At 41.8% G+C, this 26,604-nt stretch overlaps 6 protein-coding genes across 13 annotated transcripts; 3 read left to right on the top strand and 3 right to left on the bottom strand.

Annotated features, from left to right (window-relative positions):
* Positions 1–935: 935 nt before the first annotated feature.
* LOC103990170 (glycerol-3-phosphate acyltransferase 5) lies at positions 936–2,781 on the bottom strand. 2 transcript variants are annotated; one of them, XM_009409227.3, is made up of 2 exons: positions 2,116–2,781; positions 936–2,036 (listed from the first exon to the last, which is right to left on the bottom strand). In XM_009409227.3, the coding sequence occupies exons 1-2, from the start codon at positions 2,695–2,697 to the stop codon at positions 1,119–1,121; spliced, it is 1,500 nt and encodes a 499-aa protein (XP_009407502.2). In that variant the 5' UTR covers positions 2,698–2,781; the 3' UTR covers positions 936–1,118. The 2 variants fall into 2 exon arrangements, with proteins under 2 accessions (XP_009407502.2, XP_064970945.1); XM_065114873.1 differs by having other exon boundaries at positions 936–2,030.
* Positions 2,782–3,778: 997 nt separating this feature from the next.
* Positions 3,779–5,101, bottom strand: LOC103990266 (putative cyclin-D7-1). Its single transcript, XM_009409343.2, has 5 exons — positions 4,835–5,101; positions 4,675–4,761; positions 4,492–4,590; positions 3,978–4,394; positions 3,779–3,877 (listed from the first exon to the last, which is right to left on the bottom strand). The coding sequence occupies exons 1-5, from the start codon at positions 5,099–5,101 to the stop codon at positions 3,779–3,781; spliced, it is 969 nt and encodes a 322-aa protein (XP_009407618.2).
* A 2,347-nt stretch (positions 5,102–7,448) lies between these two features.
* LOC135615843 (noroxomaritidine/norcraugsodine reductase-like) lies at positions 7,449–8,867 on the top strand. The gene is made up of 5 exons (XM_065114871.1): positions 7,449–7,700; positions 7,801–8,008; positions 8,090–8,306; positions 8,390–8,496; positions 8,650–8,867. Exons 1-5 carry the CDS (start codon positions 7,624–7,626, stop codon positions 8,824–8,826), a joined length of 786 nt encoding a protein of 261 aa, XP_064970943.1. The 5' UTR covers positions 7,449–7,623; the 3' UTR covers positions 8,827–8,867.
* A 430-nt stretch (positions 8,868–9,297) lies between these two features.
* Positions 9,298–14,514, top strand: LOC135615842 (protein HESO1-like). Of its 2 annotated transcripts, XM_065114869.1 has the most exons (9): positions 9,310–9,594; positions 10,404–10,594; positions 11,941–12,102; positions 12,663–12,841; positions 12,918–13,013; positions 13,153–13,222; positions 13,446–13,576; positions 13,763–13,873; positions 14,009–14,514. In XM_065114869.1, the coding sequence occupies exons 2-9, from the start codon at positions 10,426–10,428 to the stop codon at positions 14,351–14,353; spliced, it is 1,263 nt and encodes a 420-aa protein (XP_064970941.1). In that variant the 5' UTR covers positions 9,310–9,594; positions 10,404–10,425; the 3' UTR covers positions 14,354–14,514. The 2 variants fall into 2 exon arrangements, with proteins under 2 accessions (XP_064970942.1, XP_064970941.1); XM_065114870.1 differs by lacking the exon at positions 10,404–10,594 and having other exon boundaries at positions 9,298–9,594.
* Positions 14,515–15,107: 593 nt separating this feature from the next.
* Positions 15,108–16,943, bottom strand: LOC135615844 (uncharacterized). The gene is made up of 3 exons (XM_065114872.1): positions 16,804–16,943; positions 15,432–15,588; positions 15,108–15,335 (listed from the first exon to the last, which is right to left on the bottom strand). The coding sequence occupies exons 2-3, from the start codon at positions 15,585–15,587 to the stop codon at positions 15,288–15,290; spliced, it is 204 nt and encodes a 67-aa protein (XP_064970944.1). The 5' UTR covers position 15,588; positions 16,804–16,943; the 3' UTR covers positions 15,108–15,287.
* A 2,355-nt stretch (positions 16,944–19,298) lies between these two features.
* On the top strand, positions 19,299–25,828 carry LOC103990174 (ultraviolet-B receptor UVR8). 6 transcript variants are annotated; one of them, XM_065114864.1, is made up of 12 exons: positions 19,303–19,667; positions 20,281–20,354; positions 20,436–20,520; positions 20,684–20,812; positions 20,918–21,148; positions 21,311–21,556; positions 22,240–22,283; positions 22,957–23,139; positions 24,059–24,149; positions 24,676–24,719; positions 24,802–24,964; positions 25,476–25,828. In XM_065114864.1, exons 1-11 carry the CDS (start codon positions 19,397–19,399, stop codon positions 24,922–24,924), a joined length of 1,521 nt encoding a protein of 506 aa, XP_064970936.1. In that variant the 5' UTR covers positions 19,303–19,396; the 3' UTR covers positions 24,925–24,964; positions 25,476–25,828. The 6 variants fall into 6 exon arrangements, with proteins under 6 accessions (XP_009407510.2, XP_064970936.1, XP_009407508.2 ...); XM_009409233.3 differs by having other exon boundaries at positions 19,304–19,667; positions 24,802–24,959; XM_009409232.3 differs by lacking the exon at positions 25,476–25,828 and having other exon boundaries at positions 19,304–19,667; positions 24,802–25,152.
* Positions 25,829–26,604: the final 776 nt, after the last annotated feature.

Raw genomic sequence — 26,604 nt, 5'->3', positions numbered from 1 at the left:
ATTAATCGTGTCTGATATAAGAGAGTGATGAGGATAATAATGACGACGAGACTCGGGCTGACGTTAGCTGCCTCAGATGATACCTCACGTCTCGATCGACCCGACAGCACCTGGTCAAACGGGCCAGAACATCAACCGAGGTGCCTTAACGTCCTGTTCAGGCCCAACCCTGCACATCATGCCAACCGGTGTCAGACGTCACCCGGAGTACGATCCTGCCCCCTGCAAGCAGGCAGATCAGGCAACGGTAACCTTCCCTATAAATACCCTCACGTTCATGGTAGAGTGAAGGAGAGACAACTTAGCTTAAGAACCCCCCTGCTACTATCCACTAATTTGATTGTCGGAGGGGTCGGGTTGAGCTTCCCGACCCGACCTGTGTGTAGAAACGAAGACGGAGCACCTCCCACAGTGCGTCCAGGCGAGGACCTCCTCCCGGAGGAGATGGTGACCACATCCCGATTGGACCACCATAGTCGGCCACCTCAACGGACTCGAGGAACGTCCCAGGGAGATCCTCATCATCCGGACCCGAACCGAGCCACGTCGACCCCGAGGCTACGACTTAAAGTTATTTACACCAACAACAGAGAGGAGATCGGAGTTGGTAAGATCACCGATCTATTAACTTAATAGATGTAACATTAAATGATTAAAATGGTTAGGTCTGCGTTATAACACAATTCGATCTTTTTATTATTTCTCGTTTACAACTAATTAAAATATGCTATAGTAATGATTTCGTACTATTATGTGCCTTCAGCTCGATTTATTGATAGTTTTCTATTCAAGCATGGCGGTCGTGATGATGAGATGATTAACAAACCAACTTGTTGAGTATAAATTAATTAAATTTATGTTAATAATACTGAAAGTAGTGATGCTTAAACAAATATTTATGATAAAGAAATATATCATATAATTAAAAAAATTACTTGTAAGAATGCAATATATATTCCTTCATATAATCCTGTTTACACAATAATTGGTAATTATTTACTACATCATGCGGAATTCAACAATTAGTAATACATCAAATGAATCAAATATATAAGAATGCAAAATAAATCCTATTGACACAATGTTTACTGTAAACCCCCTGCCGGCGGCAACCTTCCCTACTGCAGAAGAAACCACATCACCTCCTTCACTCTTGCCATCCATGGTGTAGTTGATTTGAAGTTGACCGTGCCGTCGTTACCTGCAAGCACCCTGTACTTGTCCTTCCTCGTGAAGTTGGTGCACTCGAACCCAAGCGTGGCGCCGAGAATCCTCTGCACATAGTTGGCCACATCGTATGGGCTCTTCCCCGCCGAGCACGTCGCCTCCATCGGCAATTGGTTAAGGAAAGTGACCTCGTACACCGGCCTTGGGTTCATGAAGAAGAAGATTGGATCCATGGCTTTCCATCCCCTGGCTGTCGTTGCATGGAAAAACCCCACTCGGTAGTTCATGGCCACCGGCACGATCTGGTCCGTCAGCTCGGCGAAGAGCGCGCTGAACCTTAGCAAGAAGGGCTCCCGGCACGTCGTGCCTTCCGGGCACACCACGAGGTCGCCTTTCGCTAGCTCGGCTTTGATGCGCTCGGCGTCAACCCGACGGTCCCTGGTCAGTCGAATCGTCGGTATCGGCGACAGGATCTCCGACAGGCGGGAGATGGAGTACGTGACGGCGGCGACCTTGCGGCCGAGGACCATGGAGAGGACCACCGGGTCCATGAGGGTGCGGTGGGTGCACACGAAGAGGACGCCGCCCTTCGAGGTGGCAGCTGGCGGCGGAGGCCGTCCTCGCATGATGAGCTTCCCGCCCAAGAAAGGTGCAACGGCGGGGATCCACCAGATGGGGATGATCAGACCGATGGTGATTCGGACGAAGGCCACAACGACGCCGAGTGGCATCCACAGGACGACGAGGAGCGCCGTGAGGGGTGTGGGGCGAGCGACGAGCCGGCCATCGTGGAAGACGACGGGCCGAGGCCGGCTTAACTCTTGGCTCTGCTTCAGGTCACAAGCTGCCATCGGAAGGTGATACTGTTCCTGCATGCACCAAATGGAATTAGGGTTCTTATCAGACTGTAACAAGATTCAATCATGGATGCATCAACAGTCTTTGCACCTTGCAAAAGGACATGAACGACCGCGCCGACGTCCGTCTGCCGAAACCCGCATCAGGCTTGTCATCTTTAAAGATTGCGCGCAGTTTGCAGAGGGCCGAGTCCTTCTCTGCTCGCTTGAAGAAACCGGTGGCATATCCGAAGCGACTGATCTCGAGTTCACGCCCCACAACGTCGTCGGCATGCAGGTGATCCTTCACAAACCTCTCCACCATCACCCGTGGCCAACTCGTCACCACCACTTTACTCTTAAACGAGCTGAACACGCTCCAAGCCGCCATGTTCACATCATCCATGAAGAACTTGGGGAGGACCGCTCGTGCCACCGCTTCCATCTCCGACTCCCGCACCCCGGCCACGGCCACGAAGACCGTGAGCTGTAAGCTGAGTCCCGCCATGCCGATCGAGTGGAGCAAGCGGAGCAGAGGCCACAGGAACAGCAGCGCAGCGAACCGGATCAAGCCGGACGTCTCGAACGCGAGGAGCATGAAGTAAGGAAACGGGTCGACGTCGTCGAGGAGCGTGCCTTCGAGCTCCGTCACGATGGAGCCGGACTCAGGCCGGCCGGAATGTCGATCCTCCATCTCCCAACGCCTATCGCCCGTTAGATGATTTTGTATTAATCCTTTGGAGACAAACGAGGGGGATGGATTGGCGATGGGAAGTTGGCGAGAACCGCGGCATGAGATATATACACAGGGGGGAGCACGAGGTGGCGTCCATGGCAGCGTTCACGGGAACGTTTCCATGGAGGGGGGAATAGGGAAGCTGAACCGCTCTCAACTACCAAGGAAATGTGGAGGCGTCTCTTTACCTCACACGCCATGCAACGCCAGAGCAGGGGTTGTGAAGCTAAACCACATCAAGAAGACAAACTTGTAGGCTACTCTCACTTTATTTGGCCATCCGTTCGCCCTTTATTGACCTTGGTTTGCTCGTGGAGACTGTGCCTACCTCTGACCCAACTTCCGTTTTAATACTCCTAACGTAACGAAGTTGCCGCAGAAGAGACGCAAGCAAGCTCGCTCGCTGGCTTATTTATGGCCGCATTACAGATCTGGTTGAGCTCCTTCACTTCCCTTTCGAGACTTGGGAAGCTTAATCTGGCACTTCCTTATCCACATACGCTCTTGACTTTTGTGTGTGAAATTTCCCACCGTTGACCGAAATCAAGTTTGATCCAAATCTAAGCTAGATTTATGATCAGGTCTCTACGTGGGTAAATGTATTTGCTTAATCTGAGCGATCGGTTCATGTAGAGCTGTCTTCTTCTGCGTGGTGTGTACTCATCAAGTTAGACATGAATTAAATGTTTGATTTCTGAAAATTGTGAGCAAATGACTTCTACACCAAATAGATTTAGTCACGACTATATGATGCAATTTGCATGATGATATATATAAATTATATTAGACGCAAATTTCTGTCTTAATTCCAGCGGAAGAATGTGTTTCCACTCTAAATACACTTAGCACAAGCTGAATCACAGAGGGTTGGGCATCAGGACACTTCTGGTTCGGGAGAAGGATTCTTGATGCCGCGAACATGTACAGGTCTATCACTGTGTTCCGTCTTTTGCTTCTTGCAATGGGGTTCTTCCTTCGAGACGAGCTGAAACCTAAAGCAGTAGGACTTTGTTTGCAAGGAGATCAAAGGTTTCGGATCCTACGGGATAACACCGTTCTCTTCTGTCGGTGTTTGTTTACGGAATTGCGTACGTCTTAAGAGATCATCCATCATCTCCTGGCATTCATTCACCTCGCTCTACAAAGCTTACCAATGTAAAAACGTGGTGCTAATAATATATGAGAGAGTTTTGACTGAGATTTCGATCGCGAGAGAGGAGAAGGCTGAGTAATCTTACCATGTTTTGCACAGGATTCGGAAGGGCGAGAAGGGAGAAGGCAGCTTCGCTCCCTGCCAAGGTTTGCAGAGCCGATGCCGCCACGGTGGACTGATGAAACCTCTGGAATCTGCTGTCTGGCCATGGGATTCCCATGACGAGCCAAAACATGGTCAGATTAATTAGGCGGACTGTCTCCGCTGATACAGTAATGATCGTCCGAGATGCATGGGATGTTCGTGTACCTACTAAAGCGCAGAGAAGGAGATCGATCATGCGAGGAATGTACGGGGAGTGGACGTGACTTAAACCCCACGTAAACACTTCCACGTACGTGTAGGCCGTGATGCATGCGAGTCTCCAGTCGAGCGTCTTGAGGACCGTCAGTTCCATCTGCTGGATCGTTCTCGCGTCAAACGAGTGCCCCAATTCCTCCATCTAAATCGATTCATAAGCTCGTCAGGAGATCCTAATATTTCTCTCCAGAAAACAAACACCATGATATTGCTGCCGTAGGTAGATACATGCATCAGACCTGGAGATCATGCAGTGAAGGCATGGAGACCTCGTCCATCTTGGAAGCAATGGATAGGCAGGCCACCGATAGCAACTCCATCATCCAATCTTCCCATCTCTGTCCACGTTCACCAAAAGAAGTACGACCGTAGTGAGCTTACTGTTGCCTTGGTGGATGCATGTGAAGAGGTAGCTAAATTACCACAGTACAATTCATGGAGATGAAGCGATCCAAATAATTCACAGCGTTGAACGCCGTGCCAGTGGCTAAATTCAGCCGGTTGCAAACCTAATGTTCATAAAAAATTGTTAGCATCGAGTTGAAGGTACAATCTCCGATGAGCTTTTCGCCTACACAGTACCAGTATGATGTATTGTATCGCTCTGGTTCTTGCGGCAGGCAGATAGGAAGATCGATGCAGCTGATGGGAGTAGCCATGGCAGGGCAAGTACCGGTGCTCCCTCCGCAGGAGATCATGCAGGATAACGTCGCGGTCTTCGACGGCGGCGCTGCTAACCATCGACGGTGGAGGCGAGGAGGAAGGAGAAGCTCGTGCAGGTGGAGGTGTCGGGCTGAGAACGAAGGGCTCCTCGTCGCAGAGAAGCCAAAGACCGCTGTCCTCCATCATCCCCATACTGACGAAAAGGTTCTCTGACAATTCCAAGTACCTCGCAGCTTTTGTAGAGAGAGAGAGAGAGAGAGAGAGAGAGAGAGAAAGAGAGAGAAGTACGCAAGCTGTGGAATCCAGTAGACATCCCATACATCGTTCGCAGGTTTATATGCACCACACTACACGACACGACAGGATATCAAAGGACGTGGAAGTTACAGGCAGGTGATCACGTAAAGAAGTGGGAGGGTTATCCATGCGGTCAGGTTGGTGGTGGCTTTAAGACATGGGAGGGTTGCCCTCATGAGGAGGGGTAAATGCCAACGGAACAGTTTAACCGATGGCGTGACGGTGCACGAGAACGGGCCCCCTGCCTTCATAAGCAGCGGATCCACGGATGATCACGAATCCGGGATCCGGGATCCGCATCAGCACAGCGATCACGAATCTTGATGACATCTCGACGGAGGACCATTAGGCGAAGCCTGATGGGGACCGTTCACGTTTTTTGACCTCGTCACACGTGAATCATAATTTATTACTGTATTTGAATTCTTAATCGCTACAACTATTATGACACGATTTAGTCTCTTGTTTATTGGAAGGATAAAATTAAGAATCATAATCGAACTGACAATTTTGGTTCCTAATTAAGGAATCGATAAATGCCATCAAAATAATCTTTTTCGTATGAAATGTCGCCCAAAGAAAAAAGCCGGACGCATCCGCCGTGCTTTGAGATTCGTGCGAAGTTCCTCTGGGGCAGCGTGAGATCGCTCTAAAGGTCATTCCGCTTCCCTCTCCGATACTGCCTGGAGCAGCGTTTCTATTGCAGGAAGCAGCCGAGGGTTGGCTTCAAGAGGAGAAGCAATCGACCTGCTAAGCAATTACAGCAATCGGAAGTAATTAAGAGGAGGTTTAGCAACAGTAATTGCTCATCAGACAGGAAGACACTATGAAATGATGTTTCAGGCACGCCATAGTGGAGGACTTAGCTGCATTTGGAGCAACGATCCACACCTGCACCCTGAATGAAGCGGAGCTCAATGGGTGGCGAAGAACTATAATGTCACAGGGACCGTTTGCGATGTCTCATCTCCAGCTGATAGAGAGAAACTAATGAAGGAAGTCAACTCCACCTTCGAAGGAAAGCTCGATATCCTGGTAAGTTCCATGGCTGACCATTCCACCGGTTTCACTATAGCTTGTAAAATGGAAGAACAAAGCCCAAAGCTGGTTTGATCTTTACGTAGGATAACAACGCCGGGACAAGCTTTCTTAACCCAATCGTGTCTATAACCACTGAGGACTACAAGTTTCTGATGAGCACCAACTTCGAATCTGCTTTGCATCTGAGCCAACTCGCGTACCCCCTCGTCAAGGCATCAGGAAGAGTAGGCTGCGTCGGTCAACGTCTCTGGTTGGTGGACACAATAACGCAGAGTTGCATGTTTCTCATGGTCGTGACATCGAATAGACTCTTGCGTTCCGGCTGCTCTCTATGTTCTCATGCATATGCTTCGGTTGATGCGATCTGAACTTACATGAACGAAATGTTATGAGGCTTCTGCCTTGAGTGTGTCCAATGCCATGTCTACATATCTGCAACAAACCTTGTCACCCCTCTCGGTGGACTTGGTATACCCATGGAAATATGTGGCTCAGAGGAAGATGGCTGTGCTTCCAGGACCGACGGCTGGTGGCCTTGCGGGCGCATGCCATGCACCATTTCCATGACTCTCTCGAGATAAGTCTTCCCTGATCTTTGACCATTTGAAGCACATCTCCCCTTCTTCGATGGCGGAAATTTTTGGCTATTGACCAAACCTTCTTAGCTTTATGAGAGGACGACGACTGAGTTGTCTCTCTATCTTCCACCAGAGTCGGAAACCCGACATGAACAGACCTTGACAGCGAAAGGCAAACTCTTCTCATTCTTTTGTAATCCTCCTCGGTTCATCAGAGTTTGGATTTTTGTCTTTAATTACATTTTAAATATAATTTCCTTTTTTGTGAATATAAAAAGTATAATATATTTATTAAATATTTTATATTACGCTTACAGTGTGATCGATTAATCCATTAGTTCAACCAATAAACTTCTCATTCAAGGCTTGATCTGATCGATATCGTCCAAAGCAGGAGAAGTCTGGTTTGATCCACTCCCTCTCTGAGTCCAAGCTTCCGAACACGTGAAGCGCATTGTAGTCTCTTCGACCGGTGTCGTAAACTTTTTGGCTGTTGACCCAAATCCTGTGGCTGTGTGCTTCTCCACGAACAGAGACATCTACTTCTTCTTCCACCGCAGAAAGAAAAAAGGGCCTCCTTCCACGAAGCCAGCCTTCCGCTCGATTAGGTTACTACGACCTCATAAGAATCGCCGCCGGGCTGCTTGACGATTCTCCAAAGGTTTGCGAGGCGCCATACAGTCCACCACGTAGCTAAACGACCCACCGCGCACGGCGTTCATCCAACCCTTTAGATTTCCCCCCATTATATAAGTAACAGAGAGACCCTGCACACCACAAAAGAAGGAAACCATGGCTGGCAATGCAGTGGATAGATGGTCTCTTCGTGGAACTACGGCTTTGGTCACCGGAGGCACCAAAGGAATCGGGTACTCTACATGTTCTATGCTCTTGAGGGACTCTCATCATTTCTAACTTGTTTGTGATTTCTGGGCAATATGAGTTCAAGTATGATGGTCAACATTCCAGGTACGCCATAGTTGAAGAATTAGCTAAGCTTGGGGCCGCGGTCTATACGTGCTCTCGGAACGAAGAAGAGCTTAGAAAGTGCCTGCAACAGTGGGAGGCAAAGAACTTTAAGGTCACGGGATCCATCTGCGACGTCTCATCTGCAGTGGAGAGAGAGAAACTGATGGAGAAAGTGAAGTCCGAGTTCGATGGAAAGCTCAACATTCTGGTAAGTATCGCAGGAGAAAGGATCCAAAGCAGTAGTAGATTTCTACCACTGATCCACCTGTTGTGTTTGTTCTTTGTGTAGGTTAGTAACGCAGGGACGGGCAGTATGAAGCCGGTAATGGCTGTCACCCTCGAGGAATACAAGTTTGTGATGGGTACCAACTTCGACTCAGCGTTCCATCTGTGCCAACTGGCCCATCCTCTTCTCAAGGCTACAGGACGAGGCACCATTGTGTTCAACTCCTCCATTGCAGGCATGGTGGGCATAGATAATTTCAGTGTCTATGCAATGACCAAAGGTATAAATGAAGCTGGCAATTCGTCGAACACTTTCCTTCGATAAGCTCTTCGACATCATCGTCTTCTTCTTCTTCGTCTTCAGGAGCGATGAACCAGCTCACCAAGAACCTTGCTTGTGAGTGGGCCAAGGACAACATCCGAACGAACAGCGTCGCACCGGGATTCATCAAGACCCCTCTCATCAAGGAAGTAATGGCCCTCCCTCTTCACCTCGTTTAGCAATTCCCACCGAAACCCTTCGTGAAGTGCACAGCGGATGCATGCGTGCGACTGCAGAGTGCACGACGAAAGGTCCTCATGAACGACTGCGGTATGTACTAATGTTTGGCGTCCCGATCGCAGGCACTTGAAAATGAGGCGTATGTAGCGGCGGAGACTCGTCGTATCCCTCAAGGGCGTCTCGGTGAGGTCGAAGACGTGGCGCCTTTGGTGGCTTTCCTTTGCCTCCCTGCTTCTTCCTTCGTCAATGGCCAAGTCGTCGTCGTCGATGGAGGCCGGATTGTGAACGCCAACATCTGATGTCTCTGCGGCGGCTAATTCTTCTTATTCTTCTCCAATAATTGTTAGCTATGGCTAATAGATTACTACCATATGCTGACTGCCTCCGCATTCCGACGTGACATGCAATCAATAATAAATCGAATGTATTTGGGTGAACATAAAAAGCTAAATCAAACATATTGGATATGCATGTTAACAAAAAAAAAGATCCGACCCGCCGCGGTCGTTAGATGAGCCCAAAGCGTGGCATTCATTGCTTTGCGACGTCGCGAACCTTTTACCGTACGGCCCATCTCTTTCTTTGACTTGCGTCAACCAAAGTGCGGGTCTCGATCAAACGGCCCACGTCCGAGCGGCCAGCGGGCTCGTAAAAGGAACACCGAATCGAGTCCCCAAAAGAATCTCCCTCGCCTCGTTCATGAGCGAGTTCCCAATGCCGTGCTGTGGACCCCGCGTCGTCCTTTCCTTACCTTGCGGTCGAAGAAAATTATATGGGGACGTGGGTCTGGGGCCCGCGTGCCGGGACTTAGCACCCCTTGGGAGCGCGTTGGGAAAAGGAGGAGGGCGAGATCGGGCGAAGCAACCTCGGCTAATTCGCCGATGGATTAACGAGCGCCCCCACCACGCTCCCCGCCGTCTCGGTCTATATTTACTCTCCACTTCACTTCGAGTTCGAGTTGGGGGAGAGGGAGCGATTGCGAGCCGGGATAAATCTTTGATTCGTTGGTTGCTCGATCGATCGATCTTGAGGATGTACTGATACGATTCGCTGCTGAACCCTTACCGGTGAGTATCTTCCTCCATCCATGCTAATCTCTTGATATTTGCTTCTTGTTATCCATCCGATTCGTTTTAGGTCGGCGGCACGGGGCATGGGTTCTAGGGAAGAGTTTTCTCTCTTAGGAGGATAAAGGCGTTTAGGGTTTCCATTATTATGGTAGGATCCATGAAGATGGGGGCTCTTCTTTCGGTTCTTTGGCTGTGTTAGTTTTGAACGGCATTTTCTTGCTGCGAGATTCTTGATCAGTTGAAGATTAGGTTCTTGAACGGCATTTTCTTGCTGCAAGATTCTTGATCAGTCGAGGATTAGGTTCTATTATACCTGTCAATGTCGGCTTATAAATGTATTATACACAGTACTGAATTGCCCCTTTCTAGATTTCTTAAAATGAACAACATGATAGATGCTAACTATGAGAGTTGGCCAATTGCACCCCATTGGATTCTAAAAGAAGTCCTAAAACCAATTTAATTGACCTTTAGAAAACTGAAGCTACGTTGAACACAAGTTTTAAATCTTAATTGAGATGTTAACTGATTACGTTTGGATGATTACTTAACATGAATGATCTAATCCGATGCATTGAATGATTGAACTCAAGATACATCTCTTTAAGACTGTAAAGATGCAACAGTGTTGAGTTCCATTCAGCAGAGCTTTGATATTCTGTAAGCTTGTTCACAGGAAAAGTATTATTTGGCATCTTCCAGATCTTGTCTGAATTGAGCTTACGGACTACATATGCTATCCTCTGTTGCTGCCAATATCTTGATATTATGATAATTTTCATAACTAGCCTGTCTGGATCTTGCAGTGTATCTGTCGGTCAATCATCAATGGAATATTATAACTCTTCATCAATTTCCAGTGATAGACTTGGTGTGCTTGGGCTCTGTCTCAGAGACATCCTTGCTGAGATTAAACCAGAAGATAGTGATCGAATTAAACGGTTGAATGCAATTAATCAATTTTCAGATTATCTTAGAACTGTGCAAAGCTTGAGGGGTAATTTTTCTTGGTCAGTTGCTTTTATTTTTTTTTTCTTGTGCCAATGTAGTTGTTGTACTATCTTTTGACCTTTTCTCCACTGTAATTATAAAATGATATGGTGTAAAGCAATTACAATGATCTTCATGATTTAAATATACTGCTGGCGAAAATGCATCATGGTTTCTTCCAGTTATTGTGATTCTTAAGAGTTTGGAAGTTTATACTCATCATAATAAGAGAACCATATGGATGTTGCATTTTCACCGATGATGCTGCATTAGAAAAATGGGGTCAAGCATGTCAGATGTGAGGTTAGTTTGTGAGTGGGATTTCCTCGATTCTTGACCATATTTAAGAAATTATGATTCATTTGGCTGACACTAACATGTTCACTGGAATAATTGAATACCATGAGATGCTTGAACTTAAAGAGTACGAGTGTGAATTTTAATCTCAATCAGGTCTCAAATTAAGTAGTGCACATTAAGTAGGAGTGTAGGACAAATCAAGTTCTCTCACATTGTGGACACTGTTAACATGTGGTACATCTAGGATCTGAAAATTTAAAATTGATGTGAACATATTTTTTTACTTCTGTTTTTTGTACTCCAATAAAGTCTAGGTTGTAGTGGTCCTATTTTACATCTACTGCATTGAATTTGTTGAACTATTTTGTTGCATTAGATCCACTCTTTTTTTTTCTTGATATTTGTTGGTTTTCTTTTTAAAAAAACCTTAACTTGCTAGTTGAATCTCATCATACTTAGTCTCAGTTTTAAGTTTGAGACCATGACAAAATACGTGGCAATACAAAGTTGTATCTTTTAAGATTGAAAAAACGAAACTGACAAAGACGCCTTCATAAACAGCAATTATCTTTTGAATTTGCCAATTCATAAGCCACTTCTCTCCCATTTATCTTGAAGATGTAAATTTCAATGTTTTATGTGCATATGTATGTGGGTTATGAAATTTATAGCCTTATTTATACAGATTAATAATGAAAATGAAAAATCAAATGGTTTAGAAAATATATTGTTATATGGATTAGTGGATAGCTTCCATCTCTCTGATGCATTACTTACAATACATAATTATCATGCATTAGTTGATTCGATAGATGAAGAGAGGCATTTTTTTTCTATAAAAGCTTCTATCATAAACAGTGTTATAACTCTGATCTTCATGCACCTGTTTTTTTGAAGTATCAATCTCTAGAAGTTGGATGAGATAGTGCAGATGTGGTTTTATTTATTATCTTTTTCAAGAATACAAGTACATAAACCATACACATATCACTAGTATGTCACATTTTTCTTATGTTTCCAGTTGCACTTAAAAGCACCTGATTGCATTTGTAGGTGCTGTAGTAAGGCCATTTGGATCTTTTGTTTCTAATCTTTACACCAAATGGGGTGACCTAGATGTCTCTGTCCAACTTGATAATGGCTTGGGGGATTCTGCAAGCAAAACTGTTAAAAGGAATTTGCTCAGGGACATAATGAGAGCATTGCGAAGATATGGTAAGCAACTGTTCTTTTCTTAAAACTATAATTTTTTTCATCCTTGTCTAACTCCTCTCTCTGTGTATGGCTTCTGTGTGTGCCCTACTTTTCTGCAACCTCCCTTTCTTCTTTAACCAATTTATATATAATTTTTATTTTTCATTAAAAAAATGTTATATCATTTATACTATTGAGTGTTCCAATTATTTATAAATCAATTAATCTCAACATTTCAGTTCCTACTCGACTTCAGTTATTTTCCTTGAAGCATACTGGTAAGTGTGTTCTTTGCGTCACTGAGGCACGTGCTTCATCTCATGAGTAGACTAATAGAGATGTTAGTGTCTTATTGTGCCTTGAGCCTTCGGACACCTTTGGTTGTAGACTTTTCAGAATGCTTATCCTTGCAAAAACTTCATCACCGGTAGCGTCGTTGAATTTGATTATATGATACTGTTAGATAGTATAATAGGTTTTCAAACAACTAAAAGCGTCATAGTCCTACTTAGTTCTGCTGCTAGTACGTGGCATCATCAAAGGTGCTTGAACGAGATTTTGCACTTTCGTTTCTTTTACAGGTGTTGCTCGTTACATTCATTTCATTCCTAATGCGAGAGTCCCTCTGCTTATATTTGAAGGCAACTACCACAATATTTCTTTTGATGTCTCCATCGATAACCATCTTGGTATAATGAAGTCAAAGATCCTCCTCTGGATTTCTCAAATGGATGAGCGGTTCCGTGACACGGTTTTATTGGTCTGGCTTAGGTTTTCATGGAACAATTACTTTCTGTAGTTTCATCTTGGATTGTTAATTTAATTCCCTTTTTCAGACGAAGGAATGGGCCAAAGCACAAAACATTAATGATCCCAAGTCTGGAACTTTGAATTCATACTCACTATGTTTGATGGTTATCTTCCACTTTCAGGTAGAACCTTGACCTTGTGATCCTTTCTGTCCTTTGCTTCAGACAGCAGCAGCTACTATTTAGCTGTTGATTTGAGACGATTAGAAATTTTGGATGCCCACAAAATTTTCTGCTTTTTATTCTTTTCTTTTGTTTTCAGACTTGCGAACCTCCAATTTTACCTCCGCTCAAGGAAATATATGGAGGAAACATTTCCGATGATATCACAGGTACAGATCATCTAGTCCTGATTTATGCGACAGCATGTGTTATTTTCTGACCATGTTCGCATATGTCTGACTTGCATACCAGCATACATAGATTTGTGGTGTGTTTTGTGATTGTGACCATGGCACAGACATGCGTATATAGGTTTACAAGCTAGCATACACAAAATGAGATCAGGTTGCTTACATGAATGATAAGTTGTTTGCACATGTCTGTTTAATGCAGGATGGAGTTCCATTTCTGAGAGGCACATCGAGGATGTATGTGCTACGAACATAGAAAGGTTTCGGTCCCAAAATTTCAGGCGGAGAAACCAAAGCTCTCTTGCTCAACTTGTGGTGTCTTTTTTTGATAAGGTATTCCCATTCACCTACACTTGCACAACATTTAGTAATCAATATGACAAGCCAGGAACCAGGCATTATTAGCTGAGAGCTTCCTTTAAGCTACATCAGTCTGGACAGGAACTACCAGCATCATTTATTACCTTCTCACGAGGCATTAAAACTTTCTAATAAAGATTTAATCATATCTTTATGCAGTTCTCTGAAGTCGAAACCGTAGCTTCAGAATATGCCATCTGCACACATACGGGTAGATGGGAAAGAATCGACAGCAACCTGGGATGGGTCAGAACATCACGTAGCATGCTTGTAAGATTGTCCTGCACCAAAAAAGAGATTACTAGCCATATTTCTATGTGTTTGTGTTGACACACATCATGAACTCTTTTCCCAGTCTTTACTGACTACATTGTTTTGGATGTCAATGAACACCTTTCGTTACAGATTGAAGACCCCTTCGAGCGACCAGAGAATGCGGCTAGAACTGTTGGCCCGAGTGAACTACGTGTAGTATCGAACGCATTCACGGATGCATACAATAAGCTTTCTTCTAGTTCCGTGCTCGCTAATCGCAACTCCTTGATCTCCAGTTTAACCAGGCCTCTCGTTAGTTCACAGCTTGGAGTGCGCTCAAGGGTGCATTATAATACTACCGGGACCGCAGCAATCAATTCTGTTGTCCTAGACCGGTTTGAGAATGTGATGAGACTGGATAGGCAATCTCACGCCTCGACTTCTGCTGCGACAGTCTCACGGCGAGCTAATGAGAATAATACCCTACGTTGGTGACCGCAACATCTTAACTTCTCTTATCTGGGGCTTGCAATTAGTGACTGGCTTTAACTTTTAATTGGAATATGGTTGTTGCCAAACCTGGGAACAAGTTGTATTTCAGAACTAGGATCTTTGTGGTTTTAGCTTTAATTTTATGATTTTGAGCTGGGCGGAAATCCTCTCTTTTCTCGTGGACATCTATAAAAAAGAGTATGATGCATATAAATCTTTTTCAGTTACGTACGATTCTATTAAAATGTTCAAAAGAGTAGGATGAATTATCAAAAACCAAAAAGAGGCATTCATTACACAGAACACATCAATTTTAAAGGTTTTCATGACATTACTTTTATCCAAAACATTACATTTCATTACATTTTTATAACACAAATATATTTTAATTCCCTGAACCGATAAAAAAAAACCCACCTAAGAGTAAAAGGCAAAAAAAGAAAAAAGAAAAAAGATGCACTAACCACATCCTTAAGCTAGTATTCAATTAAAAAAAAAGAAAAAAAAAAAAAAGAATCACTTTCGAGAGAGAATCCAGGATTTTAAAAAATGAATAGGATCTACCATGGAAACCTGATAGAGCATGAGCATTTCGAAATGCTGCTCATACATACAAATACTATGATCAAGGTTCCCACAAACCTAGGTAAAAGTGGATACTAGAAGAATGTAATTTAAAGATCACCATTGGTAATTTACCAGTGTAAAACGAAGAGAAGTTTATCAAAAAGAAGTTCCCAAACTCCCAATATTTTCAAACAAACGACATAGTAGTCACCGTAACCTTTTTCATGCTGTAAACTCAGCAAAGTACTGGCTTCTGTAGAAACAATAAGAACAACCAAAGATGCACTTCTCAAACTAACAATTATTATAAATGACCACAAACCTTTCCAATGCTATGTCTGATGCAAAACATCTTTAAAACTTAAACCAATCAAGCCTGCTTACCAATTCCATTGGACATGTTGTAAACCCCACGTCCCTGTTCATCAAAGAGAACATCAGTTTAGTTGTACCGACAATAAATAACTAGGAAAAAATAAGTTTAGAAAAAAAGAAAAAAAAAAGAGCCACGGACAATGAGGGCCAAGCAAGAGCCTGCCAATGCTAGAGGGATTGCGACAGACGTTATTTTATCGAAACGTCCTTTCAAATACGTATGCCTATGAACGTGCTGAAAATATTGCTGATGCTTCAGAAGCCTCTCCCTGGGCATGAATGGTAGTTCCGTCATCCTGCATAAGCAATAGGTAATAAAATGAACACAGAATTCTGATCTCAAATGTTTGGTGTAATCATAACGTCTAGAGGCGTGTAAATCCTATGACAGGTGCAGAAGCCCAAAAACAAACATTATTCTGCAGCATGCAGTTAAATAAGTAGGATTCGACTTCACCGTTGTTACCAACAGTACTTCACAAAACCATCATACACTACACATATCAATTGCTGCCCCACATGGCATAAAGATACAATAAACTTGTTGCATGATGCTAAATAAATTTATAGTCTCCAAATCAAATTTGAAGGAGAGCTGTCTGTACATCCTCAACGACAGCCTTTTTGTTCTATATTTAATAGAACAAATCACCTAAATTCTTATGGTATAAATCCGAAGAGAAAATGCTAAATGATTTGGCAAAAACTTAATGTTCCCTTTGAAAGGATAAACGGATATTACGTATCAGCATCCTGTTTTTTTTTTTTTTTTTTTGAACATACAAAAGCTATGGTAGGACTTGACTGAAACAACATTAAAGCTCAATGATCCAATTGGAAAACATTGATACTTGAAGACTGAATGAAATTAGACTCCATTGACTAGGGATTACAACTACAATTTATGTACTACAAAGAGAACAAAATGAAGACAGGCCACGATTCCTAATACCTACAGACAATATAGATTCAAGGGATAATATTCATGATTTCTTAAATATGACAGCATATTACGTTGATATGTAACCAAAACAATATGCATACAACAGATTGTGCTTGTGATTGCATTTTTTTTTTGGTAGAATCAAACGTAAAGCATTGAGGAATTTGACAAAGTTCACCATTACAAGAAAACCATTAAACCATCTGGATTAAGCAAGATTCTTGAGAATCCGTATACGATCGTGATGCCAAAGTTCAAGATCCCTTTGACGGCGAAAAGAGATCTCCCGCATCAAAAACGACCACAGATCAAAACGATGAACGACAAATAAAACGAATACATAAACCAAGCCATGGAAACAAGATGTCTCCCATCACAGATCCGCTCCGTTAGATAGTCATACACGGATCAGGGGAAGGCTGCGCACGCGAGGAGAAGGAAGAAAGAAAGAATAAAGGCTCAGACGATCGATAGGACATAAGGGCAAAGGCCGATCGGCTTCTCGTTGTGGCGGAACAACTCAAATTCACTGATCGAAGAGCAGCATTGGAGGAAGAGAAGGGTTTACCTTTGAATTCAAGAAAGAGGAGGCAATGAGGGCGAAAAGGAGCGGACGGCGGGGCGGCAGTGCAAGAGGACTTCTGTCGAATGCGCTGCCGGTCTCTGCCTCGGGCGCTCACGCGATGATTCCATATATTATAGAGTCGGTGTGAGAACGTATCATCTGCACCCTTCATACGATGTAAAAACCATCCTGACCGTCCACTACCTCCGCTCTTTGCTCGATAAGTATATTATTAAAATATAGAATACTCGATATGTATATTATTTTAAATACTTAAAAGTTCTTATTATCATAATATATACTATTAAATAATATATTAATGAAATAGTTTTTAAAACCGATTTGCTCCAAAAGTTTCCTTTTTTTGAAAAATATTTTTTTTTAATTCGAGTTAATAACTTTTTAAATGATGAGATTATCCTTCACTTTCATCCCATAATCTCGAATTTATTTTCGTGGTACCCTTGTTCATCGTCTTTATCCTCTCTTTTGTTCACTTTTACTATCACTCTTATTTGCCATTATCATAGACTCTCATGATCCGTCATCGTTTATAGATCATTTCTTTAAAGGAGTCGACATACTTTGAAAGAAATAATCAAATCATCCTCGCTCAATAACGTAGCCACCATAGTTAACCCCAACCCCAACTACGACCGGTAGAAAGTCACTTGCACCAAGTTCAAGCATAAGCGCTAATCATTCATCAATCTCGATCATTATTGTTTAGATGGCCTCCCCCACCCCACTGATAAATCTCACATCTTCGACTCTCTTGAGCTAACGAGCAATGATGCACTATAGAATTTACGATAAACAATGGATGAGAGGCAAAGGTGATGGGAATAGAGAAATGATAGAGACGACAAATGATGGGTAAAGATCGACATAACATAATATAGAGGTACTCTCGTCTTTTAGAAAATAAAAGACGCCCTAATGAAATGGTAATATCATATTTTAGATGATAATCTCATCTTTAAAAAAATATTTTTTTAAAATAATTTGTCCCGCTCTATTAATGAAATGATAGAAATTTTTGAAGGAATAGATAATAAACTGTCGAAAAAAGGACAGCTCTTGTTAAATTTCACTATGTTCAAAAAAATTAATGTTATTACCAATATCAGTGAAAATAAAATATAATCTTACTTTATTGAAGTAAAATTGAATCAACTAAAGAACAAACAAAATACATCATACAAAAGGTAAAAATCATATTTTTATGGGCGAAGCAATATACTATATATTCAAGCGGTTGGGAGACATAATCTGCTAACACAATGGATTTGAAGACCCAAGAAAGCAGAAATCTAATTTGGCAGCATAATATGGAATTCATATATCTTAAAGTAAATTGGGTCATTTCCTAATAACCTAATTTTCCAGAATTTTTATAATCCCTCCTTATTTCACCCATTTTTATTCAATATATGTATAATTATCACCTTCTCTTTAATTGATTTACACCATATTAATTATAGTTGACAAATAAAATTTCATATAGATCGAAAAGATTTTATCGATTTCAAAACAAAATTGAGGCCATATGGATAAATCATTTTCATAAGTCGTAGATAAAGTATAATAATAATTAACTTTGTTGTTGCTTGAATACTGTCAACCGTAAGTCAATACGATTTGGTCTTAATCCGATGGTGTGAGGTTGTCCAAAGAAATATTGTGATGGTCTTGTGAGTTAGTTGGTGGGCATTGAGGTGTCCGAGGTGACTTTCGAGGATGAAAGGTGGTCCCAAGATTGAGTTGAGGTGGATTTCAACGATTTCCTACACGAAGGTCAATATTAAGGAAAATTTTTCGATCCAATTCATTTGATGTTTAAATTAGTTCTTTATGGATTATATGAGATATGAATGGTTTGTAGAGAGAGAGGGGTCCATAACTCCTTCCTTTCGTGTTTTGCCCACGAGAGTGATACATCAAAACAATCTCTTATAAACTATTGTCCAACTGCCCGATTTATCTGGTCAGAATATTTTCTATCAAATCGACGAAATCAATGACTACATCATAATTGTTTAATTATTCGTATAAATGACATGCCTCGTTCGAAAACAACGTCCGATCGTTATCCCCTTTGGCTTCTCATCTACGCTTCTTCTGGAAGCTTCCAATCCCAACCCCAACGCACTCCAAGCTAATTGCGTAACGGCACAACGAACCCCTCCCCCGTCCCGTCGGGCTCGCCACGTGTCCAATTTGTGGCCATTATTGCGGTATCGCGTTGGGGCGTGGGACGAAGCAGCGGCCGACACGGCATCATTTCTCCATGGGTGGGGCCCGTGAGGTTCCAGAAGCGTCCCGGGAATTCCTGGTCCTGAACGACGCCGTGCATCTGGCGGAGCGTCTTATTGCCACGTGTCAGGGCCCCACCACAAAAGACGTCCTACGTAGACCGCCTAGCGCTGCAGGAATAGATACGGGCCGCATTGGGGATCGCCGACTGCTTTTATGACATTTGGTGGCCTTTAGTCCTGTGGGAGCAGATAGCAGCAGCTCGAGAGCGAGGTCGAAGTCGCAATCAAGATCGAGGGAAAAGGAACTATTGATCGATAGATTGGGTGAGGGCGGTGATATGAACGGTGGGGAGGTGGGAGGAGGAGGGAAGGAGATGGAGGAGGACAGGAAGGAGGTCAGGGGAGCGGCGGCAGATGATGAGATGGTGAAGGAGGAGGAGGGAAGGGCGAAGGAGAAGTCGGTGCTGATGTGGGGCTACCTTCCGGGAGTGTCGCCGCATAGATCGCCGCTTCTTTACCCTGTTGCCGTCCGAATGCCGGATTCGGCCGCCGGAGACCGGTGGATGGATGTCAGCGGCGGCGGATGCGGTTTCGCCATGGCCATTTCTGGTGTGTACCTCTTCTTCCATTCTCCTTTCCCCCGATCTCTTCTCTCTGGCTTTGTTTAACAAACCTTGTCGTCTTGTTTTTCCTATTCGCTTTTCCTTCCTAATGTTTTGGATGATAAATTTATTTTTGGGGGTCCTCTGTGTAACACTCCAAGCTTAGTTAGAGATTGAAAGTGGAAGATTTGTATTAACTTATATAGGCTTAATGAATCTACTATTATTAGTTTAGTAAGTATTTTAGGCCTGTGGTTCTGACTCAACGAGTTAATGAGTCAGTTATCTATCTATCACGTTAGATCTGATAAATGATATTAGAGCGATTTAGTATTGGATAATATTAATCTTCGTCGAGAACGTCAAGTCCTCGAGTCACTGATCTGATTGACCACAAGAAGAATAACAGAGCTGAAAATGCATTTCCAATTTCATATTGTTAAAAATCCGTTTTGAAATTTGTTGCTGCTTTTCTTGTCAGTCCAAAGAGCTTGTCTATGATAGCCTTGTTGCTGAACCTTGTGGTTCTGCTTGGGAAATATGTTTGAACATTTCTTCTCTTAGAATTGAATGTTGATCAACTAATGACTTGACTCGTGCTGTGTTCTTTCTTGTATCAGAGTCAGGCAAGCTCTTTACATGGGGTTCAACGGATGACATGGGCCAAAGCTATGTTACTTCAGGAAAACATGAGGTCGTCATGCTTTATTCTTTTTTTTTTTTTTCACCGTATGGATCTTCTGAAGTGATGAACCTCTCGTTTTGCATTTAACAGGAGACACCGGAGGTATTTCACCTTCCAACTGAGGTGCCCATTGTCAAGGCAGCTGCAGGATGGGCTCACTGTGTAGCAGTCACAGGTGCCATACCTATTTAAACATTTTGTTGATATTGAGTAGCACATCTTACTTGTTAAGAAAGAGAAAATACCTGTGGGAAATCGAGATCTGTAGGTTTCATCTCTTAACAAAGATAGCTATCGTTGAGCCTTTTGGAAACTCAAATTTTATTTTCCTAGGCCAGCTAATGGAGAAGTCTATACATGGGGATGGAAAGAGTGTGTGCCAATTGGGAGGATTGTCAAAGAACAGTCTTACTCTGGAGGAACCTCAGAAAAAGAAGAAAGGCATAGTGGATCATTGAGTGATCAAGGTGATTAATAATTTTCTTGCCTATGAGAGAATTTATAATAAGAATTGACAATCTTCTTTAATTTAAGATTCATTTGGATCTGTATCTCTGGCTTTTCTGTCGCAGTGAGCCCAAGGTTGCAGGGCTCAAGAATTGGTGGAGTTGTTTCAGAATTTGATACTGGATGTGGTGAGAACAATAGTAAGCGGAGAAGGCTATCTTCAGCTAAAGTGGAACCAGAAAACAAATCATCTAGTGAAGAAACTCTTTCAGCTCTTCCATGTCTTGTAACTCTTGACACAGGAGTCCGTATCTCAAGTGTGGCTGCTGGTGGACGCCATACACTGGCATTGTCTGGTACGCCCATTTCCTTTACTGCCAGGTTATGCAACTACATATCTCTTCTACACTCTTACATGGTTCACATCACTTATAATATTTTCTATTTTCTTTATTCTCATCAGATAGGTTTCTTAATTGAGGAAAAACAAATGATAATGCATTATATTTTTCTCTAAGTTTCAGATGTAGGCCAGGTCTGGGGTTGGGGATATGGAGGGGAAGGGCAACTTGGTTTAGGATCTCGTATCCGGAATGTGTCTTCTCCTCATCCGATACCTTGTGTAGAGTCAGCTTCTTTTAGTAGAGACCAACCATCAGCAGCTACCCAAGGAAAACAAAGTCTAGATGGACAGGCTTATAAATGCATGGGAAGCTGTGTAAAGGCCATTGCTTGTGGAGGTCGTCACAGTGCTGCAGTTACAGGTCATAATTATTCACTAGAGTTTTGCACTTATTTTTTTGACAGTAAGTGCTATTCTTGTCTTACTTGACTAGTGATTTTTAAATTGATGGTATTTAGACATCACATTCGCTCATGTAAATGCATGGATCTGTGTGTGGTATGTAAGTATATGTAAATCTGTGTACATGTTGTCATTGTCTATCTTGTCTTCGTACCTTTAAGTTTCTAGGTGAAAAAAAAAGGTGGAAGACATCAGACCATAGCATATTACATTTACATTAATATATACTTTCAACACACAAGCAGCAACCAAAAATATGCTGCTAGATGTTGCAATAAGTATAATTAGTATTAAGCATATGCTCATATAAAATAAAAACAGGGTAAGTTGTATTTGGAATAAAAGTTCAGATGTAAGCTAAGAACACTAACACATATGAATGTGGATAGATATTTGAAAATTGCAACAAATTACAAGTCTATGAATTAGATAGTTTGTAAATCATGTCATATTTAGCTTAATGTTCAAGAATTTCGAGGAAACTGGATAAATTCAATAGTATGACAAAGTTATGAAAACATCAAAAGATGTCACAATATGAGTGGACAATAGCTAGTAGTCATTTGATCTGTTCATTGTCACACGTGTTGATTTATTATTATTGGTTCTCAGCTTCATTTTTTAATTATGTTGTGCTGGCAGATACAGGAGCTCTACTTACTTTTGGTTGGGGACTCTACGGACAGGTTAGCCTCCTCTTTATTCCCTTTTCTGGTAATTTGATAATTTATTTGATGACATTACATTTTTCTGCATGATTATTAATTTTTCCTGGAACTCTCTCAGCAATAGATTGTAGTTATAATAACATCTGTATATCCATTGTGGATCCATGTTATTTACCCATGGCCATGTCCATCTGCAGCAGCAGTTGATTTCTCTTTAAAACTTCTCTTCCATGCTTGGTTTTAGATTGTACTAATACTGAAAACTTGAGTTAAAAGGTTTCATGAAAGTCAAGATTTGGTTTTTTCATTCATTTCGGAAATGGTAAAGCGATGGATCATGCTACCTTTTAATTTTATAATGAGTCAGCAAAGGTATTCAAAGACATGGAAGGAATTGCTGGTTTGGAATATATTACATTCTAATTCGGGGTACCTTGCTCTTCAATCTGAATTATTTTTGTATGAACTTGTTCTCAAGTATTAACCGTTCTCCAGGATTAACATGTAGGCATTGTAGAAAAGATGGAGAAAAAGCAAACTGTAATGTCGAAGATGAGATCCACTGTAACATGGGAAATTGCCTTTTTTTAATCTCTCGACTGTGGATTTCCTTTGCAGCATATAAGGAAAGAATAAACTGATGCTTTTGTTTTTTTCTTCCTTTTCCTTCTTATATGCCATTTCTAATCAGTGTGGACAAGGAAGTACGAATGACCAGCTGAACCCAAAATGTGTATCATCTCTATTGGGTGTCAAGATACATGAAGTTGCTGCTGGCCTGTGGCATACCATCTGCACGTCTGTTGATGGTGGTGTGTTTTCCTTTGGTGGGAATCAATTTGGGCAGCTAGGAACTGGTTCTGATCAAGCTGAGGTATAGTCTCCATATGATGCAATCACAAACTATTCATGTTTTGTGCATAACAATGATTGCAATGTCATGGCTGCCTGGTGCAACGTGCCAATAGCTATTTCACAAATCCTTTGCATTTCAAGTTTAAAATGTTTACGAGTGAAGAGAGAGAGAGAGACCGTACACTAAGAAACAACTAAAAGAGAGATAAAAAGGAAAACTGTGATCTCTTAATAACCGCAAGTAGGTTGTTGTGGCACAGAATCTGGTTTATTTTTCTTGCTAAATGTTAAATGTAGATGGAAGTTTAATTTAACAACAAACTCATGTTATTTTCCTATGTTCCTCTCAGAAAATGAAATATGCATCATTCATCAAAGACCCAATCATGCCCCATGTCACACAGAACTTGAAGTCTCTGTGTTTGATATATTCTTTTTCTGGAAAAATAGAATTCAATGCTTACTAGATAACAGGACGGGAAATGCAGTAAAGGACCAAAAAAAAAAGGAGGTGGGGGGGGGGTGGGGGTGGTTTCAGGAACTCAATATTTGTATTCAATATTTTCATGCAGGGAATAGGCCAAATCAAAATCCTTTTATGACTGAAATCTTGAATAGTATATGTTTTTGCATGCATGATTCTATATGTAAGAAAATTGATGAATGTGCTGTGACTCTTAACCTCAATTAGGCAAGCTAAGGTCTTGTGTTGTAGCCATGTGAATGATGAAATAGGGACAAATTACTTCTTTTATAGATTCACCTCACTGGACTTCTCCCTTGTATATAATCAATCGTATGACTCATTGGAGCAATTAGGATACACCTGGCACAAGACATCCGTTATCATTATAAGAGTTAATTTCATGATGGAGTATTATCTGTACTATCTTATTATAGCAACTTGATACTGGTGCCTAAATTTCTTGTGGTGACAGACTCTTCCCAAGCTATTGGATGCTCCATGTCTGGAAAACAAGAGCGCTAAACGGGTCTCTTGTGGAGCACGTCATACTGCCGTGATGACAGGTAATTACTTTCGAGCCTATATGATCATTCTACTTTGTTTAGCTTCTAGAATATGCTTATACCTGCAAAATTTTGAAACCAAAGTCATGGTGTCAACTGCTACCTGTAAGGATATATGTTCATATGTTCCTTTTCCTTAGGTAAGGTAAATGGGTGATTACTGTCAGACATATTTGCATATGTTAAAGAATTTCAATGCTGCAGCCCGTACCCCAATTTCTTTTTGCAAATGTATCTGCCAGAATAAGTTTTCATAGTTAAAGCAAAACGTTGCATGCAGGGCACCCCACTTGTAGAATGAGTGGTGATTTCTGCTTCTGCAGTAACATTATTGTTTCTTTGATAGAGCTATAAGCTTATGGATTTCTATTATAATTTTGTCGTATTTTCCTTGATCCATAAAACAAATTAAATCACTAGACACACTGCTGGAAGCAGCTCCAACAGTTGTTACTTTGCCTAACTAGTACAACATTCCTAGAACATTTTATTGCGAGCATAGATACTACTACCTGTGCTGTTGCAGGAGATGGACAAGTATTTTGCTGGGGATGGAACAAATATGGTCAGGTATCATCTCTTAGCAAATTTAAGATCTGCTTCAACTTCAGTTCTAGGTTTAGATTTACCAATATGTCTTTTGTATGGACAGCTTGGTTTAGGAGACGCAACCGACAGAAACATTCCCTCTTTGGTTCCGATCAACAACTATCAACCTAAAAATGTATCTTGCGGTTGGTGGCATACATTGGTTCTATCGGAATCTCCAACGTGAAGCTCTACTGTTCCAAAAACACTTATCACAATTTTGTAAGGTTCATTAGGTTTTCAACTTATTATATGTATAAATATGTACATACCAGCAGCCACTGTGTCACATATTTAGGCATACGGTTGGTAGCATGTAAGCAGCAAAACCAGTCATTTAGCTTTCTGCCTCTTACTAAACTATGTTGTACAGTAATAATGGTTTGATCAAAGTTGCTGTTAATAGATGCTGTCATGACATTTGGCCCAAATTGTGGCTTTTCCTATTTTCTTACCACGGAAAAGCCATATGTTTTCTGACATTATTAACTTCATATCTGTAATGGTTTTTGGTCATAATTGCTGCTTTGTACCTTCTTTAAACCTAACTTTCAAACTCTTGATGTTTAGTCAAGTCTCTCTTTCTCTTTGTTTATATAAAAAAAATTATATAAAAATATTGATTGTCATCTCTTTGATTCACCAAGTCAAATTCTATATTAGTTTTTAGTAGTGCTTGTGCTAAGTTTCCAACCTCTCTCTTCTCTGTCTTTTCATTCCTATTTGTTTTCTTGGCAGATGTAATTTAAGATGGATTCGGATCGGACAAACAAGTTTTATGTGATGCATATGATGTCAAAAGAATCAATCATTATCAGAAAGCTAAACCCCAACTGCTCCCTTTTTGACGCTTCCACGGATCAGGCATGCAGTGGCGCGTCATCCTGGAGTTCCTCCTAATCCCCCCCAACGACGGAGAGTTCTCCAGTGTAGAAAGAATCTTTTGATGCAACACTGTGTCGATAGATAAGATCAAATCAAACACTGCTGCATTTGCAGTGGCAATTCTTATCATTTTCAATCTTTTAATTTTAATTTGTTCTTGTTGACTAAGAAATGCCAGTTGGTTGCTTGCATCACAAGTACTTCTACTATCTTATCTTGATCACATCAGCAAGGTTATTAGAGAATTCAGCTGAGTTACCCGTTTACATCAAAGTATCCATCCACATCACTCTTAACCACCAGAGCACACAGGTTTGTGTGAATCAACCACTTGCCACGGATTCTCTTCACCTTTCCTCCCATCTCTCTCCTTCTTTGATGCTTCATCTCATACTGTCAGCAATAAATAATCTGCTTTACATCACATAACACAAAAAGATGGGAAACACATCTTTTCGTTCCATCTTCCTTAACAGTCCTCTTTTACTTCTTTTTGCTTGCTGATGTGCTTGAAACGAGGACAGATGTTCTCCTTCACCCGATCACAAGCTGTACACCATTTAAGTTGGGGTGACATATCTCCAACCTTGCACTCATTTGCAGCCACAAGGGTGTCATGGTGTGCAATTGCATCCAACATGAAACCCTAAAATATTTGACATATGAACTCATGTGTGTTATATTAACGCAGTTTAGTCTTGCATTGTTGAAACATGATTCATTGAAATCAAGTGGTGGCATGGAGTTCTCAAAATTGCCACACATAAATGAAAAAGCCAATTCCAATTTCCAGATGGTTAGATAAGAAGACTGGCTATCATAAAACTTAGGATACATTTCAACAATGCTTTCAGTGTCAATTCAAGATGTGCCACAATGGTTTCAAGCTATGGAGAGAGCTGCCCAATTTAGAGTAACACATTAATTTCCCATTTCTGAGAGGTAAAATCCTGCACAAAATCTTAAACACCATCTGAAAGGA

This window comes from Musa acuminata, chromosome BXJ2-6, assembly GCF_036884655.1.
Source record: "Musa acuminata AAA Group cultivar baxijiao chromosome BXJ2-6, Cavendish_Baxijiao_AAA, whole genome shotgun sequence".
Classification (NCBI taxonomy): Eukaryota; Viridiplantae; Streptophyta; class Magnoliopsida; order Zingiberales; family Musaceae; genus Musa; species Musa acuminata.
Note: the sequence above shows the minus strand (reverse complement) of the source record. Positions and strands in the feature narration are given on the sequence as shown.

What these genes read in the sequence shown, in the direction of transcription:
- LOC103990170 (XM_009409227.3), bottom strand. Translation starts at nt 2,697, where the DNA reads ATGGAGGATCGACATTCCGGCCGGCCTGAGTCCGGCTCCATCGTGACG. An exon ending in CGTTCATGTCCTTTTGCAAG is followed by an intron (nt 2,037 to 2,115) that starts GTGCAAAGACTG and finishes TGGTGCATGCAG; the next exon opens with GAACAGTATCACCTTCCGAT.
- LOC103990266 (XM_009409343.2), bottom strand. Translation starts at nt 5,101, where the DNA reads ATGATGGAGGACAGCGGTCTTTGGCTTCTCTGCGACGAGGAGCCCTTC. An exon ending in TCTCCATGAATTGTACTGTG is followed by an intron (nt 4,591 to 4,674) that starts GTAATTTAGCTA and finishes GAACGTGGACAG; the next exon opens with AGATGGGAAGATTGGATGAT. An exon ending in CTTCACTGCATGATCTCCAG is followed by an intron (nt 4,395 to 4,491) that starts GTCTGATGCATG and finishes GAATCGATTTAG; the next exon opens with ATGGAGGAATTGGGGCACTC.
- LOC135615843 (XM_065114871.1), top strand. Translation starts at nt 7,624, where the DNA reads ATGGCTGGCAATGCAGTGGATAGATGGTCTCTTCGTGGAACTACGGCT. An exon ending in GGAGGCACCAAAGGAATCGG is followed by an intron (nt 7,701 to 7,800) that starts GTACTCTACATG and finishes TCAACATTCCAG; the next exon opens with GTACGCCATAGTTGAAGAAT. An exon ending in AGACCCCTCTCATCAAGGAA is followed by an intron (nt 8,497 to 8,649) that starts GTAATGGCCCTC and finishes TCCCGATCGCAG; the next exon opens with GCACTTGAAAATGAGGCGTA.
- LOC135615842 (XM_065114869.1), top strand. Translation starts at nt 10,426, where the DNA reads ATGGAATATTATAACTCTTCATCAATTTCCAGTGATAGACTTGGTGTG. An exon ending in AACTGTGCAAAGCTTGAGGG is followed by an intron (nt 10,595 to 11,940) that starts GTAATTTTTCTT and finishes TTGCATTTGTAG; the next exon opens with GTGCTGTAGTAAGGCCATTT. An exon ending in TGGTGTCTTTTTTTGATAAG is followed by an intron (nt 13,577 to 13,762) that starts GTATTCCCATTC and finishes ATCTTTATGCAG; the next exon opens with TTCTCTGAAGTCGAAACCGT.
- LOC135615844 (XM_065114872.1), bottom strand. Translation starts at nt 15,587, where the DNA reads ATGACGGAACTACCATTCATGCCCAGGGAGAGGCTTCTGAAGCATCAG. An exon ending in GCTCTTGCTTGGCCCTCATT is followed by an intron (nt 15,336 to 15,431) that starts GTCCGTGGCTCT and finishes TTTGATGAACAG; the next exon opens with GGACGTGGGGTTTACAACAT.
- LOC103990174 (XM_065114864.1), top strand. Translation starts at nt 19,397, where the DNA reads ATGAACGGTGGGGAGGTGGGAGGAGGAGGGAAGGAGATGGAGGAGGAC. An exon ending in TGGATCATTGAGTGATCAAG is followed by an intron (nt 20,813 to 20,917) that starts GTGATTAATAAT and finishes TTTCTGTCGCAG; the next exon opens with TGAGCCCAAGGTTGCAGGGC. An exon ending in CCATACACTGGCATTGTCTG is followed by an intron (nt 21,149 to 21,310) that starts GTACGCCCATTT and finishes TTTTTCTCTAAG; the next exon opens with TTTCAGATGTAGGCCAGGTC.